Source organism: Drosophila subpulchrella, chromosome 3L, assembly GCF_014743375.2.
Source record: "Drosophila subpulchrella strain 33 F10 #4 breed RU33 chromosome 3L, RU_Dsub_v1.1 Primary Assembly, whole genome shotgun sequence".
Taxonomy (NCBI): Eukaryota; Metazoa; Arthropoda; class Insecta; order Diptera; family Drosophilidae; genus Drosophila; species Drosophila subpulchrella.
In genome coordinates, this window is record NC_050612.1 from 10,047,605 (window position 1) to 10,070,004 (window position 22,400).

General features: G+C 39.1%; 1 protein-coding gene across 1 annotated transcript in view; it reads right to left on the reverse strand.

Annotated features, from left to right (window-relative positions):
- Window positions 1-22,400, reverse strand: part of LOC119553223 (eukaryotic translation initiation factor 5B) — a 37,967-nt gene that overhangs the window by 13,175 nt on the left and 2,392 nt on the right. The window contains exons 4-8 of the mRNA XM_037863481.1: window positions 20,795-22,217; window positions 20,479-20,611; window positions 8,825-8,901; window positions 6,003-6,198; window positions 3,803-3,910 (exon numbers count right to left, since the gene is read on the reverse strand). Coding sequence (XP_037719409.1) covers window positions 3,803-3,910; window positions 6,003-6,198; window positions 8,825-8,901; window positions 20,479-20,611; window positions 20,795-22,217 — 1,937 coding nt within the window. The remainder of the gene's footprint in view (window positions 1-3,802; window positions 3,911-6,002; window positions 6,199-8,824; window positions 8,902-20,478; window positions 20,612-20,794; window positions 22,218-22,400) is intronic.

Here is a 22,400-nt window from a genome sequence, read left to right on the forward strand (position 1 = left end):
TACAACAGAAATTAAAAAGCGTACAGCTTAGAAAATATCTATAAATATTTAAATGAGTTATTTATCTAAGTATAAACTATTGTTTGCTAAACGAACATATTGTACAATTTGTTGGGGATTGGCTGTGTATGGATTCTTGGTCTCAAGTGGATAGCTTTATTTATATAGATGGATAAGGGAACCCAGTTTTAATAATTTTTTTTACCTATTTAAAATGTTTTGATTTCCATTTTTTGGAAAATTCAATTTCTAAATTAACTTTTAATCATTTTTTATCGAATTAGAAAAGTTTGCATAAAAGAGGTTGGACTGTATTAGCCTTAGCTAGATATCCCCCTGTATAAATTGCTCGTAGACACGTACACTCACATCCATATGGCAACGTCCATATGTTAAGTGACTGACGGATTTGGATTTGGCGCTGGGTAACGCCTCCAACTTCCGTTTGCTGTTTTGGCTTTTGGTTTTTAGTTTTTAAGTGCAGGCAGGCCGAGAGTCGCAAGAGGGAAAATAAATGTATTCCCCGGTAGATGTAGATGCAGATGATCGGTGGTGAACCACTCGCTCCTCCACTCGTTGGATGTTGGTTGAATGGATGATGGTGATGTCAGTGGGAGACGACGCGGATGAGGATGAGGATGTGCGAGAGTGGGGCGTGTTTGGCTTAGATTGTGCCTTCGATAAAGTGAAACTCTTTGATGTACGAGCTGTACGGGGGCCGATCGAGGCGGATCTGATGAGACCGGAGGATAAACAAAGGCCTCTGAGTTTAAAAGTATAAAAGAGCAGTGAAGATTGCCCGATCGGTGCTTAATTAGCCGCGGTGACCCTCAAGGCTAAGTTTCCGAAAGGTGGGATGGATGATCATCAACAATTGGATTGACGATTGGGGAAATCTTTTAATTGAATTCGATGGGGGAGTTATTTTTTCTGAGATCATCATCATTTCCCCAAATACGATTGATCAGGCGATGGTTTTATTTTCGCTGTTTACCTTAAAGCTGTGGAAATTTTAGAACAGCAACTAAAGTGTTCACTTTTGTTTTCATATCTCTAGAGATTTTGGTAACAAATTTATATGGTTTTAAGTGTTATATCTTAAGTGTATACCAATTTTAAATCTGTTTTTAATTACTTCATTGTATTTGGGTTCGAAACATTTTTAATTAATTGTTTATTTGTTAAATCTTGAAAATATTCACCGAATACTTTATAAAGTTCCAAGAATTATGTACATGTTTTAAATTCCTCCCCCTAGAACACGTTAACTTCCAATCACTTCCCCTGCTTAACCCCAAAACCAATGAACCCTCTGACCGTCTATTGATCCCTCACCCTTATTAACCCCATCGAACGTCTGCAGACATATCCCGTTACCGCATTTTGACACTTGCAATCCCCCACATTCTCAGGGGTTAAGGGTTGAAGGCACCAGCGGTCAGACGGCAATGGTCACCTGTTTAACCCCCGTGGCCAAAATGTGTAATGACAAACCCCAAAAACAAAACGGGAAGTGGAAGTGGTTTGGGCTCTGTCATTCTGTCGTTCATTTCGTGTGTGAGAACGGATGTTTTGGCCAGCTCGAAACAATTACGCGGACCGAGAAACAAAGGCCAGAAACCAAGTGATCGGAGTGGCCTGCTATTACAGATTTAATTATATAATTAATAAATGTAATCAACGGCCAGGCAAAGACAAGGGCCAAAGAAAGACGACCATCTGGCAGGGAAACAGAGTCACTGGCACGCATGCGCAGCACAGCATCGAAAGGAAGTTGTCGCTGGGAGGAAGGGGCGAAGAGGGTCTGGAAGATCTGCCGAAGAACTGGAGAAGTCCCCAACCCTTTCGCAGAAGAGCTCCCCCAGCTGCAAGTCAACGGAAATCGCAAAGGCAAAAAAGCAGCCGGGCAAAGAGGCAACAGCGACAAAACAGCCACAACGACGATGGCCCAGCAGCATTCTTGGGCAGAAATGAAGTGCAGATCTAAAGTAGAATTGGATCAGGTCGGGGGAATGGACATGGACATGTGGGCCTGGAGCAGGGGTTAGCATACGATCACATGTGTGTGCCCGCGGAGTTTAAGCTCAGATTGTGGGGACTGGTGGATGAGCTACACTTTCTGCATGTATAACCTATAGAAAATATATCATATATAGGAATGCATAACATAAAACAACTATTTTACGATTCCACTATCGAAGAAAACTCACTTTTTAAATTTTAAGACCTCTTTAAAAAGTTTCTAAAAGTATGATAGGATAAATTCTTACATTATACTTTTAGATACAATCGAAAGTATTTTTAAAAGTCTACAGATCTATTTGACTATTTCCATTAATACAATTTGAAACAAGAAACAATTACCTATCTACATAGCAAAAATTATTCAAATCGTACTACTATTCAATAGAGTGCTAGGTGGCGTGTTAGTGAAATCCCGTTTTTGTGTGGTGTGCAACAGTCGATTTTTTGCATGCATATCGCCATCCCTCTCGCACTCCCTTTAGCTGAGTAACGGGTATAGCCGACTATAGCGTTTTCTCTTGTTTTTAATACCTGTTCCTATTACTTAAACCTTTTAAGACCCCATAGAATCTATCTGAACAAATCGTAGGGTATTCCCCGCACAAAAATCAGTATTAAAGCTGGCAAAAAGCGAGAGGGAAGAGCCCATCGAGAGCGAGGGAGAGAGAGAAGGAAGACGTTAAAAAGAATGACGATGAATGACGGGAAGCGCACAGCTTAGCAGCGCTCTCTTGGATAATTGAGGAAGTTATAATTGCCAATGAATGCCTCCTGCTCCTGCTCCTGCTCCTGCTGTCGCAGCTACTTCTCCTCCTGGTAAAAAGTCAAGAGCGGTACGGGAAGCGGTATACAGAACATAAACCCTTTGGCACAAGATCGAAGAAGCGACAAAAACCGACGACAGAGGTGGAAAGGAAACAGTTGTTGTCTTTGGCAACGGGAAACAGGACATGTCTGCGCATAAATTGAAATGAGTGTCGTCGTCGTCGTTCCATCTTCGTTTTTTTTTTCCTTTCTTTATTTCTTGTATCATCATCAACGGAAGGACAATAATTGAGGGCCTGCCAGTCGGTGGTTATTATGATGGAATTCAGAAAACGTTTTGCGACGCAATTCGTTCGGGCGATGAGCTAATAACTATTTGCCCAGCTCCCCAACACAATTGCATCACGCACATCCAGAGAGAATAATATATAATGAAAATAAAACCGCACCACCTGTGTCAACAATGAAAAGCTGCCCCGCCAAAGGTAGCAAATCAAACAAACAGCTCTTCGTGGGCCTGGGCCTCCTTATTATTATTATATACTTGATACTTGACACGATTTCCCCAAGACAACACACAACACATATTCCCAAAGACAAGGACTTTCATTGTGCGTCCATTGTGCGCATAGAAGAAGAACCCAGGTCCCCAACAATCGCGATCTACACCGCCGATCTGCACCACTCCTAAATAAATGCGTGCCTATTGAATGGAACCTTTTGTGGAGCGAAACTCGCAGAATAGTTAAATATTTGCCCGCGAATAGATTGTGGACGCATGGAAAAAATATTGAAAAGTTGGTTAAATTTATACTATATTTATTTAAATTGTCCCTTTGATAGAGATTTTAGTAGTTGATCAATATCCAAGGAAAAAATAAGTAATACATACATACATAATACAAACCCTTCGTGTGAAGGGTTCCATATATTATGAAGGTATGGTTCTTAAACCAACAGAATAATAATAAACGAGATCAACACATATATCTATTTTTCTCAGTGCACTTACCTCCTTGCTGGGCACGCAAATTGGAGTGCCCACTTTGACAATGCCGTTCTCCACCATCACGCCCATCACGATCGGATCTCGGCTGTTGAATATGAACTGTGGCAGTATCTGTGGGATGGAATCGAAAAGATAGAGACAGAGAACGGGGAATTAGATCAATGACTGTTAGATAGACGATGATTTCGTGGGGTATAACTAATAAGCGGCTCAATCGGGAACGATCGATAACGATGGGACGGCTCTTAACTACTTTTTAAATAATGTCCGATAATTATGGTGGCTTAGGCGATGCCTACAACGGATTTTGTAAGATAACATAGCAACTTTATGTCAGTGGATACTCGTATATTGGTTACTCTACAAATTGGTTATTACGTTTATAGAGTTTTGATCTATTAACAGAAAACTCAATTTTCTCACAAAACTAACAATACTTTTGTCTTTGTTAAATTTAATACTTTACAACATTATCATATTTATTAAAGTAGACAATAGCACATTCGTGCAGGAAGATCTGTGATAAATACTTAACCTAACAACCTAAGTACCAAATTGTACATCTGTTATATTTGTCTAATGTTTTCCTGTTTTAATCTGAAATTTTGATTAAAAATGTATTTTCTAGTGCATTTTCCTATCGTTGTGGACCATTAATAAAGTGCACCGGCAACCTCCGACCAAAAACAGCTTTGACTGCACCAAGAACAACTTAATTTCCGTTGCGTCAACTGTTGAAGAAGGCCTCAAATGGGATGCCGCCTGCAGCAGTGGTTGAAGATGCGGCACAATCTGAATCAGCCGGCACAGAAAATGGATCGTACGTTGCCGGGAAAAACGAAAAGTGGCCCAGAGAACACGTTTCTCCAGCTCCACATGCACATGCCTATTCTCCATCTACCAGCCAACTCCTTAAGACAGAAGGCGAGTTAATAACTCAAACTAAACAACGTCATTGTTATTACAAGACCTGCGACTGGGATTTCCACTCCAGAGAATCGTTAAGTTCAAGCTGGCTAAATGCACTCGAAAAAAGTCTTATAGACGGCAGAAAATAAGCCCCCAATCAAGGTTCTGTTTAAAAATTATATTCTTAAGAATTAGTAATTTATAAAGGGGAACATATCTGATTAAAAATTTTTTTTAAATAATATTCTGGGAAATAGAATAGAATTTTAAAAATATTTTAAAGTCTCAAATGCAACAAAACCATTCGAGTGTACAAGATCGAACAAATGCTACCAACAGCTGTGCGCTATGTGTCCAATTACCAGCACAGTGGGAGCCCAGTGGCTAGAAGTGGTCTAGAGTGGACCAGAGTGGACCAAAGTGGCCCCGAGTGGAGTATGGAGTGTGGAGTGTGGAGTGTGGCGTGTTGAGTCCCAACATTGCATACGACCAAAATCTAATGATTGCCTATAAATCAAATACGCTGTTTAAACATTATTTGAGCAGGAAGTGTGGACGTGATGCAGGCGTCTGTTGGGATCTAAGGCTTTAATCGCTTGTTGAGTGGTTGTCTTGGCCCGGCTAATACATATATAGTGTATCGTAGCCCCCAGCCACCAGGAGTTTAAGCCCGTTCCATTCTTGTTGGCCAGCATCATTAAGCCAGCGTCAAGACGAGACAAGCCACAGCTGGAGATCCATTCTGGCTCTTTCTTGGAGTCGGAGTCGGATTCAGAATCGTAGTCTTGGTCTCATTCTCATTTTCAGTTCGCGGCAGATTGCATTTTACACCTGTAGCTTTCGGGGGTAATTGCAGCTGGGCGGAAGGTGCACAGGCGGGGAAATGGAACACGAACATGGGCACATTAAAATAATGCCCATAATGACACCGAGTCTTTCGGGTTTCCGTCTTTAAATCGTAACATCTGATACGTACACTTAAAAATCTGTGCCAGAACCCAAGCAAATTTATTTTGTAGATCCCTTTTAAAATTATTTTAGAACCTTTAATAAAAAAAAATGTACTGTTTTGTAGATGGCTTATTAAAAAAAAATCTTTAAGGCTCGGTTAGGACCAGACCTATTTGTATCAAATTAAATTCTTAACATTGTTTTCCCACTATCAATATAATAAGAAGAAAGTCTTCAACAATGTGCATTTCATCTTAAAGGTGTAATAATATCAGCCTATATTTATGTAACTATTCTAACGATTCATCCCAATCACTTTTTAAAAATGGTAAAGCTTACTTACCCTTAACTTGCAGGGGAAGACGGCTACGGAGCGGAACTCTTCGCGCTTCTTCTGCTTGAGTTCCTCGCGATAGGCGGTGAACTTATCGAACAGGTGATAGATAATGTCCGCTTGGAATATTTTCACGCCCAGGGAATCGGCCATTTCCTGTGCCTCCCGCTCGATCTTCACGTCGAATGCCAGAATCGTTGCATACCTTAAAGGGGTATTAATAGAGATCAGTGAGATTCGTCGGCGGTAATTTAAAACAATTAAAAGTATATGCAATCAGAGAGACTGGAACCGAAACTGGGCAACCAACGAGCATCATAATAATAATAATAACAATAACCATAATGACACTGCAGCGTCGTCGTCGTCGCTGGTCTTCCTGTCTCGAAAAGAGAGAAGAGGAGAAGAGTTGGCCTAATGATCGGGCCACATGGCGATCCGAGAGCACCAGGAAGCGTTAATAATTGAAATCACAAACAACCTCGCCGGATAAAATCCAACTGACGGTCGGTCAGTCAGCTCAAGATGTTGTTTGTTTAGCTTGGTTAACTTTTGCCGTGAGTGGGGCTTTCAATGACAGGAAATGGTTGGCATTTCGAGAATCGAAACTCTCCGTCAACAGGAAAAGGTCCCAAACTCAAAGTGGAGTCAGCTAATGAGGGGCACTTTTTGGGATCTCTCGAACAAATCGTATATAAAAATGGAATTGGGTTGGGGATTAAATTTGTTTGGGTAGAGGCGAAAACAGTTTAGGATAGAATCCACGACTAATCGATCTATGAATTATGGGCAATTTTCGGAGCGAGGGAAGAAGATTAATAAAAGTAGAGAGGAGAACACCATTAAATTGTGATTGTGGTTATCTTTTAGGTATAAGGCAGGGAGTGTAAGAAGACACCTAAACCTATAATTAACCATTCTATAAAATCCTCAGAGGTTTTTCGTTTTATTACAGCTTAAATAAGTTTACTATTTTTGAAATTAAGCTTTTTTTTATTTTAAATTCCAAAGTAGGATTGTATAAATGAGTTTGCAAACTTATGGATATGAACCATAAGAATCAAGACCCTCTTAAAACAATCGCTTTCGAAGCGAATTTTTACGACGATCGATGGGGAGTGGGAACCCCTCAAGGGGTAATAAATAGACAACCATTGTTTGAGCAGATCACTTTCGAGTAAACGAGCCAATTTTATGCATAAAAGATCACATAAAAACAGTTAAACATTTTATGGGACTCGTAAATGCGACAGCCCCAGATGGGAGATATGTATGTGCGAGTTAATATAGTAGAACCCATCGAAGGCACTTCCCTCCCGGACAGACGGCTTTTTATGGTCGCTGCTCGCAGCGTAAAATGCAAAATTTTATGGTTCGAAAATTCCACACGCGTAAAAATCATAAATAAATGAAGAGCAGCCACACATAGTTAAAGATAGTGGGGCGTAGATGTGGGTATATTTCTGGCATAACTCAAAGTGAACGCACGCATGCGCAAAGGGGCCGGAAACGGAAATGCTCCGTCTTGGGCGTAGATATAAGATACAAGATACCAGATACAATTGCAGTTCCACTTCTATTTGCTCTATTCCAAGCATTTTCGCTACGTTTTAGCACATGTGACAGCGTAATTTGAGTGGGCCGTAAATGTATCTGCATCTTTGTGCTGTATTTGCAGCTTTTATTGTTGCCAAGCAGAGCACGAAAATAGCTAGCAATTGGAAACCCCCACAGGACTGAAAAAGAGAAAGATATAGACACGTCCGACTGGAATGGACTGCACTGGACTATTTGGCATCACTTAACGCCGCTAATGAGACAAAGCTGCCGGCTTAAAGGTTTCGCTCTCCTATAATAAATCATGGGCATCCCATCCCATCCCATCCCGCTTAGCTTTATCCATCCCCCTGGTAAAGTGCATTTTGTGATTGCCGCTAAATGAATCACTTAACCCGACCATCGGCCATCGGGGCTCCTTGGTCGGCTAATATCACACACAATCTTCAAAGATCCGACCATATTGCGTTGTTTATCAAGTGGCGGGTGGGTACGGTTGGGTACGGGGAATTGTGTTAATGAAGTTAAGCGGCAATAAAATTGCATTGTTCGTTGTCATATATCAAAAAGTCGTTTATTCTCGCTGTCTCGCGGACCTCTTGCTGCTTTAAGTGTTCGAATATAAAGCGGGAATGGCCTACAATGTAGTCGAAAAATGGTTGGGGCACTGCGGACCCTATGAATGATGAAATGAAATGTGTGTGCCCCGTTGCAAAGGTGTTACATGTAAGTTGGACACGTTCTCGAGAGGAAGTACTAAAGGTATAAACCGAAAAGGTGGTAAAATCCAAACTAATTTTATTGTGGGGTAAAATTTTATATACAAGTTTCACAAAGAAAAATTAAACTGTCAAATGGCGTTCACCCTGAGTCAAAACAATTTTATTGCCAATCTCCCAAACAGGAAGTATAATAATCCATAGTGGTTGAAATACAATTATACGGTTTTGTTATCTAAGAATTTCCCAAATCATCACTTTTATTGCAACACTCAACCATTTGTCATTCATAGAAAACAACCAGCGGATCAATTTCCCCAGCTGTCGACACAATTTGTGTTTGCGAAATCCCTCAATGGGGGAGTTCAATAAACCCCCACGAAAGTGAATTTGATAGTGGAAGTTCCTCTACTCGGAAAGCTCTCGACTGTACAAATTTCCGCATTCAGCAAATTCTCAAGAACTCTGATATTGTATAATTTCGTATGACACATCCGCAAACAAAAATGAAGGGGAAAAGTGGACATAGAAGCGATAGGTTTGGGCTTTACTTACTGCGCCTCGTGTTCCAACATTGTGGAGGCCTTCATCACATCGCGTTTCACTACGGGACCAATACGGATAGCAGAGTACTGGAAAAAATAAATAAAAGGGTTTTTGGGTTAGAAGTGAATAAGCATTTTTATAAACTAGTAAGATAGGTTTTTTTAAATATTAAATTAAATTTTCCTATCAAATAATTCATAGTCTTGATATTTAAAAATAAATTCATTCTTTAAAATCAGGCATATTATCAACCATGTGGCTGCAAAGTTTTCTTTCTTTTGCTGGCCCAAAAGCAATTGACCCAAAGAAAACTTTGTCTATTTTTAGCCAAATGACCATAGAAAAAATAAACGAAATAGAAACAGAATCTAAACTAAACAAGCAGTCCACTAAAGTGAAACATTTCTCAAACGTCCAAGAAAAGTGGCCAGGAGACATTGGGTGGAAACTCTGACGATGAGTTCATTCACATCGAAGATGTTCAATTTTTATTTTTTATTTTTTTTGTTCGTCGCCAGATGATTACAAATGATCATTGATAAAAATAACAGCAGCGGCGCGAGAGTCTGACATGAATGAATGGTTGGATGGTTGGATGGTCGGATGGTTTGGGTGGGTTGCTTTGGTGCTGTGGTGCTGCGGACTTCAATGAGTGGGGCAAATGGAATTTGCTGTCGATAGCGACTTAATTGCGCCACCGGATATGCACGCGCCGTTGATAGGACCGAAATAATGAGAGCCTCTTGAATGAACCCATTAACAACTGGCAGTACAACTCGTTTTACTCTCTCTTTTACAGCTGTCTGATAAATTGAAATGTCGGCTTATCGTGTAGATTAATCGGATTAATTTAAATGCCAGTTTATCGCGGGCATAAATTAAGTATTATTAAAAGGCTGCCATTGAATGGTCTAAAAAGCTTCAAAATATAGTCCATGTTTGTAAGTTTATTTATCTTTAAAAAGCATAGAATGGGAATTTTTATTAGACTTGGCCATTAAACTATTTTTTTATTTTAGAATTAAATTACATAAGGTCTAGAATTCCTGAAAATTCTTTAAAATTACACCCTGACTTCGTAGATACTCCACTGACGTCATTTGAAATTTCTGCCTTTTTGCTCAAGTGTTTCGATTGTAAATTGAATTCAATTACAGCTTAACCCATTCATGAGCATTTCATTCATTACTGCGAAACGCCTCAGCTGCTGACGCTGTTATAAAAGAAATTGTGTGTAACTAACGGATGGCAAATAGGAAAAATATACACCAACAAAAAAATAATAGAAAAAATAGCAAGAAAACCGGGAGAGAAAGAGTTTTGCAATCAGCAAAACAATGAATGAAATCGGAAGTTTATTGTTGTATGCAATTGTGGCACAGTAGCAACAAAAGCGAGCAAGAAAACTCACAGTAATTGAGGAGGCGAGAAAGAGAGCAGTCGTCGATTGCATGTAAAGCGGAAAACGGGTGCAAACGGAAGTGATAGCCAAGTGCCCCCATTTATGCACTCAAAACATTTGTTTTCTAGTTCCCGAAACCCATTTTACAAATTTTGTACCTAAAATATACTTAAAAAAAATACTGAACTATCCAAAAATGTTTCTTGGTTTCATAAAAAAAATTTAATTGCAATGATGTATTATTTTTAGAAACCCCCATTTACGCACTTAAAACATTTAGATCTCGTAAACCATTTCACAAATTTTGTACCTCAAGAATGCTAAAAAAAAAAAAAATACTGAACTAACCAAAAATGTTTCTTGATTTCATAAAAAAAATTTAATTGCAATGATGTATTATTTTTAGAAACCCCCATTTATGCACTTAAAACATTTAGATCTCGTAAACCATTTCACAAATTTTGTACCTCAAGAATGCTAAAAAAAAAAATACTGAACTATACAAAAATGTTTCTTATTTTCATAAAAAGAATTTAAATACAATGATTTATTATTTTTACAAACTGAAGAAAACCCTTAAAAGAAGAACACAATTTTATATAATTGTATAAAATAAAAGAAGAATCAAACAAATGTTTAAAAACAATTTCATATTTGTTAAAAAAAAGTTTAATATAAATATTTAGATAGATTGGAAAAATTTATAATTTATAACATGTTACAGAAAATATACAGATCTTTCATAATTGATCTGGACTATAGAAGGTGACTCAAAGTGCGCACGGGTTATAAATCACTTATAAAGGTGTCTAAAAGTATGCTACAACAAATTTTGCACTGAATGCTTTCAGACACCCTTTTTAAATGGCTGAAAAAAACCCCATTGATTGGTCTCCAATTTTAAAGTTTATTTTAATGCGACCAAAATATATTTACATCAAATGGAGATTTATTTTAAGACTATTTCTCAGTGCGTTTCTATGGGACCTACAACAGAGTGGGTGTGGGTGACTTTCCACGTGGCAGCCGGCAGTCGATTTCCAGCTGAATATCATTTCGCACAAACAATCAGAACGTGCTACTGACTGACGCAGCAACATCCACATCCACATCCACGTCCATGTCCGCAGCTCCACAATTTCACAATCGGCATCAGCAAAAAGGCCAGAAAAGCCAGAAATCGGAGACGAGAAAAGCCTTTTGCCTGTGCTTTTGCGCAGAATTTGTGGGCGGGAAGTGCGTAAATGGCAAATGAAAACGCACACGAACGGCAAGCTAATTAGCAGGAGAGCCTGGCTAACGTGGAAGCCAAAGGTGGAGATCCACGCCCACCACCTGCCGCCCCCTTTTCTGCTGACGTCAAGTGGCAACGCCACTCAATGTTATCGATGACACGAGCGTGGAGCCCAGACAGGTGAGCACATTGAGCAAAAAGTTCTCAAGCTAATTTATCGGAGCCTTTAAAATAATTAAACATTTTTCAGTAAAAAAGTTTTTTAAATTAAATTAAATTTTAGAGCTTTAAGGAGCTGTTTTTATCAGAGTTTTTTGGTATTACCTACAATTTTTGTTTCTAGAAATGTCCAAAATATTTTCAAGATGATCATTACAATTTGGTAAATTGCTCATGAAAGCCTTAAAATTATTCTAGCTAATATTACTAGATTTTTTCCAGTGCACAAATCAATTGTTTTAAATTTGTTAACGCTGCCTATGATGCCAATTTTGATGAGAACAACCAAATTAATGGCATATGTCGACTCTACTGACTGACAGACAGCCTAAACAGCTGATTAATGTCGGGGAACCTTCGTTACGGAATTGGAAAATTGCGGCGATTTCGAGAAAATGCCGCACGTTCCTCGTGAACTACCGTTTCGCTTTGGGGCTCTTGAATGCAAACAAATATCTATTATTTTCAACTTCCTTTCCTTCCAAAAATACGGTCGCTACGTGTTTATGAATGAAAATTAAGCAATAAGCTCTGGAAAGTATCTGTGAGATACTCTGCGTATTTGTATGCATGTGATAGTGTATCTAAGTGTGTGTGGGGCAGGAAGAATTGCTTCCGTTGTTTTTTGATTTCGTCTTTCCATTTATACATTCATTCATTTACTCATTCACTTGGGTTCACTCATTCATTCATTGTTTTTTTTTTCCACTTCTTCCTTGCTTCTTTTTTATACCCTTGGGGAGGGTACTATCGTTTTAATCGGAACTTTACGAGTCGGAATAATATTATGTACCATTATATCAAAATCCGAGGAGGAATCGAAGAATCTTTAAGACGATTTCCAAAAATAGATTTAATTTACATAGAAATTCTATAGTTATAGTTTTGGTGTAAGATAATGGTCAAAACTAAGTCTAATCCATCTTAGTTATAACAGCAAGGGTATATCAACTTCGGATTTCTTTTTTAATTTTTCTTTTTGTTGGGGCAATCTGTTTTTGTTGTTTTTGGCAACTGCGTCGCATTAATGAAAACATTGGCATTGTCTGCTTCTTACCTCACTTCCTTCCTGCCAACCGCCGTAATGCCCATCTAGTACTACGAAACACGCTAAACATGAGAAAAAGAACCACGACCGCAGCGAAATTAAATTCATTCATGAAATTCAACGAAGAGCGTCCAAAAAATAATAGGGGCGGAGAAGAGGGTTAAGCACCCAACAATGGACATTTCTGGGTCCGGTCTTTTCTTCGGGGTCGCATTTAGCCCCTGCCTCACCCTTCTCCATCAAACTATTCATGAATGGGCCCCCGAAGACGTCACGCTACACGATCTAGCCAGTTTTTATGCCTTCCATATTTCCCAAGACATTTGCGTGGCATTTCTGTTTTTCAGTCATTAATTGCGTAGCTCTTTTGCCTTATTAAAACATAATGTAATAAGCAAAAAATAAATACACTAATTGAAATTAAAAAGTAGAGGTTTATAAAGATTACATATAATAAAATATATTTAAATTAAATCAGTATAATACAGAATTTAAGGGATATAAAAAATATTTGTTGAGTAGAAATAAAAAAAATTTGTATAAAATACATATTACACATACTTTTAAACCCGAGTGGAGGGATGTATCCCCTATATCCCGCGCCTGCATTTAACCCAACTTAATGTTTGTATATTTTTGGCTATATTATGGTTTTGAAAATAGGTTTTCTAAATCATTATAATAATAACTCTCAATATTTAATGTATTTTTGAACAACTTTTTTATTGATCTGTATTTTTAGAAGTAAACTAAGCAGATACGAAAAACATTTGATAAATATATACTTTTCAATAGATATCTAACATATTTTATTGGTACTGTTACATAACCGTACATTGGTGTCCTGAAAAAATAAAGAAAACTGACCAATATGGCTAATTCTTTCCTCACCTGCTGCGATGTAACATTGATGTCCACCCAGACGAATATGCTGGCCAAAGTGGCTAATTATCTTAACTGCCACTACTGTAGCTTCTGCCGCGAGTGGGCGAAACCGCAACACAGTTGGCACTGGATTTTGATGATGATGTGGATGTGGATGTGGATGTAGATTCGCATAGTTTCGAATAGTTTTGCGTTTTGCATTTCGCATGCAAACGTGCAAATGCGGTGCCAAATGGCGGCCACAAACGGACGACAAGTCGCCGAGCATGACGAGATGTATTTGCGAAACTTTCTGTTGTTTACTTTTAATTAAAATGCATGTGGGAATCAAATTACGTCGGCCATACACATTTGCGGCCGACTGCTAGGTATATCTGCCCACCTGGCCCACCTACCAAATCCGACTCCGACTCCGAATCTGAATCCAAAACCAAAACCAAAACCAAATCCAACACCAGCAACAACAAGTGGCACACAATTATGGCAAAGGCAACCGCAGCACAATGAATGCATAGGAATAGTTGATGGCTACATAATTACATTTTCGCCCAAATGCAGCGACAGCATCTGGTGGCGTGGTGCTTTTGGATCCCACTGGCGGAGATGGATGATATATCCACATAGTATATATGGGGAGAAAGGAAGTGGGGTGGGTTGACTGGTTGGAGAACGAGAAAAGGCAGTCGGTGCTGCGAATTTATGGGAATTTAAGAGAATGTGTAGCTAAATAAAACTAAACCTATATAGAATTTATTTTAAGTCTTTTTGAAGTACAGCAATACTCAGAATGCTTAAGAACTAGCGTTATATAAGTACAAATACCAAAAAAAAAATACTAATTGCTATCCCTTTTAAAAATACCAAAATACTTAAGAATTCGCGTTTTGCCAAAAAAAAACAGCCTATTTATTTATTTAAATTGTCCTATTCCATCTGTAGCTTACAAATATTTCATTTAATATATTGAAGCTCAGGCATAACAATTTAGCTTCTCTTTGGCTTACAAATTTGGCAACACTAGTAGTAGTTTGGTAAAGAAGAAGACACCCAGTGTCTGGCAATTTTTTGAGTGCGCAATTTTTTCATTCATGAAAAAGGCAACAAGACGAAAAAGAGTTGCGGGATACATTGTTGTGCAAAGAAAATACAGGTAAATGTGAGCGAGTGTGTGGATTGCAAAATTGAATGAATGAACATGAACCCAGCCACGTTGCGGGTGTACGAACAGCAAATGCAGCCTGTTGTATAAGCCAAATAGCAAGCTAACCAACTGAGAGAGGTGCACACAGCTTTTTTTTATGAATGGCAGCCGGCAGCACCGCTATATTTGGCCGTTGATGGCTACGAGGTGCAAATGTTAATGAAGCCAACGCTGCAACATCAACAGGCAGTGATGGGAGATATATGGGTAGTGGTACCATATTAGAAATTTAGGTACTTGATTGCACAATTTTTAAAAATTTAATACAATAGTGAAACATATCTTTACGTGAAGTAAGCCACATATGTTTTTTTAAGTTATAAAATGCTTTACATTTTGTATCCGTACTCTTTGTAGATAAAAACCTAAAGAATTCACGGTATTCGTTTCCTGGTTTCGATCAAAAAATTCATATAAAAGTCTATGCAAATGAAATACATTAAATTCAAATATAATTCTATGCAAGTGTGCTAATTTATTACTCTACTAAAGCATAAAGCAAGATCCTAAAGAATTCGCGGTACTTCTTGCGACATTATATCATGATTGTTTGTTCAAATTATTGTTGGTTTCCCACTTGTACTTCATGTGCCTCTACAAGATTGTATAAAATATATTTATGGTCTAAATCTTGTACCACATCAAGGTGTTCTCATCACTGAAAACGGGGAAAGAAATTGCAGGCCAAATGCATAACGGTGTTTGCAATGGCCCAAAGAGAAAGAGACAGGGCGATGGAGAGTGGTAGCAGCCGTTCATTCATGTTGTCTTTGGTTCGCTTTTTCCGGCAGGCGATCATAAAAATGTGCAGCCAACGGACCATAAATCTGGCGAAAACATTTTCCATGACGTAACCGAGGAATGTCTGTCGACTGGAGGCGGAAAAATGCATTTTAACATCGATTTTTATCGGTTCTGTTACTTGGCTCAAAGAATAGTTTTAATGCCTTTAAGATTGTTTTTTATAAATAAATCTTAAAAACGCCAACACATTTATGGGAATATAAAGTTTTAGTTTCCAACGATTTCGTTACTTAAAAAGTTGAGAATTTATAGTTTCGTTGGAATAACTATACTTAAGTTAGATCATTAAGGAACTTGTAATTCACCTGCCAATTCCTTTAAACTACGAAATCTAAGGAAACGCAAGTAAAGTTATAAGGTGATACTTCAAAATCAATATTATTAGGGATTCAGACTACAAAAGCTTATTAAATTCCCCTATATAATCTGGAATATGGGGGTAAAAACAAGATGGCATGGGATAATGGTTAATCGTGATTGTGACGCACACTCTCCGCAAAACACATGGCCATCAAGCTGGGCAACAAGTGCAATCAATTTTTATGAATGAATCGAAAACGCGGCATTGATCAGTTGCTCTTGTTGTATTTATTGAATTTATTGTGTTTGTTGTTATTGCCGCTACCGTTACGCCCTGCCGCGCAGAGGGCGCAAAAGGGGGCGGGGCAGGGGCTTTTAATTTATCGAAATGTATAGCAAATGTTTATTTGATCAATGAAATGAATTATTGTACGAGCATCTGCCTCTGTGTGTGTCTTTCTTTTTTTTTGTATCTGTACAAACAAGCAGATACATCTACCGAATGAATGAAACAACAATAAAAACCAGGCCCCAACACAATAATAACCACTATAGATATGACTTCCATAAATGCCGCTCAATATGTGGGACGCAATTAAAAACAAAAATAAAATAAAAGCGGGAGGGCAAAACATTTGTAATTGATTTGTTTTCCATACAATTTGTTGACTTCTGTTTGCTTTTAATTTTGGGAACTTGTTATGGTTTATTTTTACTCTTATTATTATTTATTGATGCCTTATTGTCAATTAATTAAATTTAAAAAAAAAACATAATGCAATGATCAATGAGAGATAGGACTTAATTAAGATACAAACAAAAATCATTTTAAAAATTGTTAATTTCTTGTGAGCATGACTTTTAATTTCTCAGTTATCCAAACATTTTAAGGATCGTATTTATATCTTGTTATTATACTCTCGGTTCCTTTATTACCGAAAATAATAACTTTTCCAAAAAAATTATAATATCCCATCGAAAATCTTAAATATTAACAGTCTATAGATTTATTTCCCGTCTCTTAGGTGACTGAAAGGGTTCAAAACCGTACAATTTGGATCGGGTGAATACCAATTAATGGAACAGTGCAAGCGTAAGATTGATTGCCAATCGCCAATCAACGCAACCTGCGACGTGTCACAAATTAATGGGCTAAACGAGACAAAACTTTTGAGCGGATTTTCTTCTTTTTTTCCAATGTTTCCAACGTTTTATTTTTTGAACGGCAGCGGCCACCACTCAAATGACAATTTCCGGCCGTCAGTTTGGCAGTGCCAATAAATTGGCAACCCTGCTCGTATTTCAACGGCCACGCAAGAAAAAAGCAAAAGCACCGAATCCGAATCCGAATACCGAATAGCGAATCCAAAAGGCCGCCATCATATGTGGGTGCCTAGAAAAATGACTCTGGCAGCGATAACCATAAAGTTTTATGGCATTTTACATAGCATTAGTCGGTCCAAAAAAAGGTAAAGCCCGAGAGTGTCTGTGAATGTTGTTAGCCAGTTACTAAATTTGGCTTAAATGAAGGCGAAACTTGTTACGTAGCCGGCCGGTGGTCGTCGGCCCACATGGTCAGCATCTCTGGCTCAAATCATGAATGAATGAATACAGCCCCCCGGCAGAAGTCTGTCACTCTGTCCGTTTGTCACTCATTCACTCAGTCAGTCAGTCAGCCAACTGGCCATAATTGATTTTCGAAACGAGCGCAGTAAACATGACGGCGACAAATTTTTCGTCTAATATGTGACAAAATCGGAAAAAAAGAAAAAATAATCAAAAAAATACAAAAAAAAAGAGCAAAAACCGACGACACCATATCGAAAAACCGACAAAAAGTCGCGGCCATATGGACAACATGTGCATGCGACTGCAGAAATTGTTAATTCATTCATTAAGAGTCCAAGTGGTCGTCCAAAAAACGAAACCAAATCTATTGGGCGCGACTCAGAAAAACCACTTGGAAATTATTTCAGTGGGCCGCAAAGACAAAGGGAAGCTTAGATGGTTGAACTTAAATAGGAGCGGAGTTTTCTGGGAAAGGGGTTTACTGGAAAGTCATTTAATTAGCTTGTTGTATCAGAAGTTGGATTTAAAATAACTTTTTTTATTTTAAATGAAGTATACTCATACGTGGAAACATGGATTTGCTTTTTAAATCAAGATTAAGATATTATACAAAAATATCCCAAGATAATTTAATAAGATATGAACCTTTTTGATAATCTGCGGGGGAGGCTAAAATCATAAAATAAGCTAGTCATTTTTATAAATGTATTTTAATTTAATTTAAAACAGTGCTTTAAAATTTTTTAATGTAAGAAAAAGAGTCTATTATTATGCACTCATATAAATCACAGATTTTTTTTTACATAGTTTTTAAATCCTGTTTTAAAAATCTCTCAAAAAGTTACCTCTTGGGCAAGAATATTTTAAGATAAACGCAGCAGATAGCTAACCGCTTTGGACAAACTGCGTGGGGGTTAAAAGCAATTGCTACCATAATACCGCTTTAAAAACCTCTTGAAATCGATGTGGTCTTGCGGACTGATCGAGAATACTTAAATTTCTGAAAGATGACCCCTTTGCGGCCTGAAACGTCCCTGGCCTGGTCTCATCATTCAGTCAGTCGCTCATTCATTCGGTTCACAACCACGCGCCCTGTGGCTGCATTTGGTGGCTAATTTGCATAGTTTTTCAGCTCGGTGTGCTTTAGATTGCGTTGGCGTTTCGGCCCGGATCGTATTGGATCGTATATGTAGTGTGTACACATGTAGGAACCTTAAGGCCTGGGAAAGTGTTGCGGCCTGCCGATGATAATGATAATGATGGCTGCATGGAGATGATGATGACACTGTGGGAAACCTTAGCAAATGTGGGCTGCTGTCGCTAATGAGCTTGTAGTGTCAGCAGAAACAGAAAAAAATATAATAAAAAAATATATAAATAAAACAAAAACTTAGTGAGGCTAAAGAGTTTTTACTCGAATATAGAAAATTGCTGATCCAACAGAACGCTCAAATGTCGGGGTCTTGAATCAAATGGCCCATATGTTTATTGTTTTGTTCACTTTATCCGCGCTTCCGTTGCAACATTTCCGCAGCTGAGGCAAGCGAAAAAAAAAGGGAAATTAAATAAGGCAAATAATTCTGATTATCTAATTCCCATTAAAACAGCCAAGCAAACTCGATTAATTCATTCATTTAAGGCGTGCGTTGCTGCTTTTGCTAGAAAATAAATATTTGCTAAATTGGAATTTGAGTTGTCATATCCGCTGCGGTCATATAAACATATATACACCGCCGGAATATACAAATATATGCATGGTAATGTATCTGTAGATCTGCGAGTGTGTATGTGGTATATAGAGCGGCCAGTATTTTTAGTTGGGTGTTCAATCTTCTCGAGACTGGGGGGCAGACAGCGAAATGAAATGGTTACAGTGCGTGTTCAGTTGGCTGGGCGCCCGCCACTCGGCTTCTTTTGGCATGAATCATCCTCACCATCGCCATGATCATCGCCAGCATCATGATTATCATCTTGCTGGCTAGAACGGCCGGGTTTTGCATTTTACAAAAATACGCATTTTTATGTTTACGGCGTAGTCTGGCAGACAGGAGCAGAGAAAATCTCGGCTCCTCCGCCTCCTCCTCACGCACTCATAATTCCCCAAAAATCCGAAATAGTTTTTTGGCCAGCCAAAAATTTACAACTTTGTCGCCGCACCAAAGAATTCAATTTGCCAGATATCGAAACGTAGCCACAGAGAAATGGCAAATATTCCAAACTGCGTACTACCAGGGATTTTGTTTATCGTCGGACTATACGAGCTGTTAGAAATATCCCGCCATGGGCAGAAATAAATAATGTGTACATAAATTGCAGAGCTCACCTATTAAAAGGTTATAACTCCCTCCGAAAATATTCTTTTGGCTAATTGTCTAAACAAACGGTGCGAAATTATGTTAGCGCATCGTCTGAGATCTCTTTCCCGTGGGGGTTTTTAGATTTCCCTCTGTTTTGGTTGTTATTCACTTCGGACTTGTTGCACAAGACACGTGTGGTTCATTATTTGTCAGGGGATGCAAAGGTACGCTGATTTAAAAGGGCGTGAATCAATTGAGCAGAACATATTGCCAAACCTGCATTCGTTTCTTGCTTTTCCAAGAGAAAATCAATTGTGCAGAAATTATTGGAAATCATGGATAATGTCTACTTTTAATTAAGGGGAATTTGAACTCCTTATTCCGGTATTCACATTTGCATATTTCCCATGAATTAGTTAAATTTTTGTTTCTTCGTCTAACCATACCCTTACGATTTTGCAATACCCTTTTATATCATAATATATTGGTCTTAAAGCTTTACCAATATTCGAAAGTCTGTAGCCAAAAAGTATGCTATAATTTTTATTTATGGTGAATAATTTATAGTTTAAATATCAGGGAAGCTATTGTTCAAAAAATGATTTATTAAAATATAGTCTATATAAAAAACGTTTAAATAGGACCAATGACAATCCATAAGCACTTATATCTTCTTAAAATAAATATAAATTTATTTTACTTACCGGAATTTTAGATGTGCGCAGGAACTCCAGAAGAGCCTCCAACGAACCCAGCGTGGAGGCCTGGACATGAACGCCTGTCTGGGCCAGCTTAATATGACTAAGGGCACTCTTCAGCTCCCGAGCAACTTCATCTCTGAAATAAAAATAATAAACAATTAAAAGCACAAATATAGACTAGACAAAAAATAATTAAAAAATAGTTCTTTTAACAATAAACAATCACTATAGGTTTTAAATTTCTACCGTTCTTAAAATGCAATATAAATAATTATTTCGATATATTCAAGATATGATTATATAACCAAAATAAACCCACGTGCAAATTTCGACTTCATCCGGCTTGTGGGCAATCAGCAGATTGATGCCTGCAATCGCCTTCTCCAGATCCTTGGCAGCGATCTTCACGCCCTGCGCAGCCTTCACCTCCTTGTACTCCACATAGGCGTTCTTCACTCGCAACTCCTTCATGGGCTGGGGCATCAGCAGCGAACGGATCTGGGTGACGATGGGTCCATCCGTGCCGGCCACAACCATGGTTTGACCCTCGCGCAGCTTTCCGTTGATCAGGATGGCATCGATGGTGGTTCCCAAGCCAGGAAGTGCCTTTACCTCCAGTACGGTGGCCTGCAGCTCCTCGGAGTACATCAAACGCTTGGCCAGCATGTTCTGACAGAAGTCGGCAATCATGAAGAGCAAATTGCCCATACCCTCGCCCGTAATTGCACTGGTGGGCACCAGAGAAATGTACGTCTTGGGATCCGTGTTCTCGTAGAAAAGAGCGGCGTTCAAGCCCTGCTCGGCAAACTGCAGGATCACGTCCTTGGTGCGCTGCTGGAACTCCAGTTGTGTGTTGCTCTGCTGCTCCTTAAGCACATCCCTCACATCCCGTCGGCCATACTGTTTCCAATCGTACAAACGATCGATCTTGTTGAGGGCCACAATGAACGGACACTTTTTCTTCTTGAGCAGCTGAATGGACTCGATGGTTTGCGGCTCCAGTCCGTGCATAATGTCCACCACCAGGATGGCTATGTCACAGAGGGAGGATCCTCTGTTCCTCAAGTTGCTGAAGGACTCGTGTCCGGGTGTGTCGATAATCAGTAGACCAGGCAAGCGATGTTCAAATCCAGCGGATGCCTTTACATACTTGGTTTGTTCCTTGATGGCATCGATGGGCACGTTTGTGGCTCCAATCTGCTGGGTAATACCACCCGCCTCGGAATCCTGAACGTGAGTGCGCCTCAGTTTGTCCAGAATCTTGGTTTTTCCTGTATCTACATGACCCAGGACGCAAACCACTCCTGCTCTCAGCTCATCGGTCGTACGCTTCTTTTCTGCCTCCTCTTGACGCTTCAGGATTCGGGCTTCTGCGCGGAGTCTTCGTGACTCTGGATCATTGGCCAGTGCCGTCTCCTTTTCCTGCGAGTCATCGCTATCCTCGTCGGAATCATCGCTGTCATCGTCCTCCTCATCATCGTCATCGTCTTCTGTGTCCTCATCCTCTTCCTCGGCAGCCTCGGTCTTGCCATTGTTGGTGGCCTGCGAGGATTCCTCCTCGGGTTCTGGCTCTGCTTCGCTGTCGGTGGCATCCCAGCTTTCCTTGACCACCTCCTCCTCGGCTTTCTTGGCAGCAGCTGCAGCGGCGGCGGCGGCTGCAGCTTGGGCTTCCGCTGCCTTGGCCTCCTCCTCGGCGGCCTCTTCCTTGGGACCCTTCTTCTTGTTAGGACGGATGCGAGTTCCTGTAAGGGATTATTGGGTTAATAGGGGCGCCAAGAAGAACATAATTTAGCAGAAAATTGAGATTACTACCGATTTGAAGTAAGCTAATAATGGCAAGTAGAATTTTTATGCAACTTACATAATTTCTGATATCAGGTTATATTAAAAATATACAAATTATCTATCACTCTTATCTATTATTA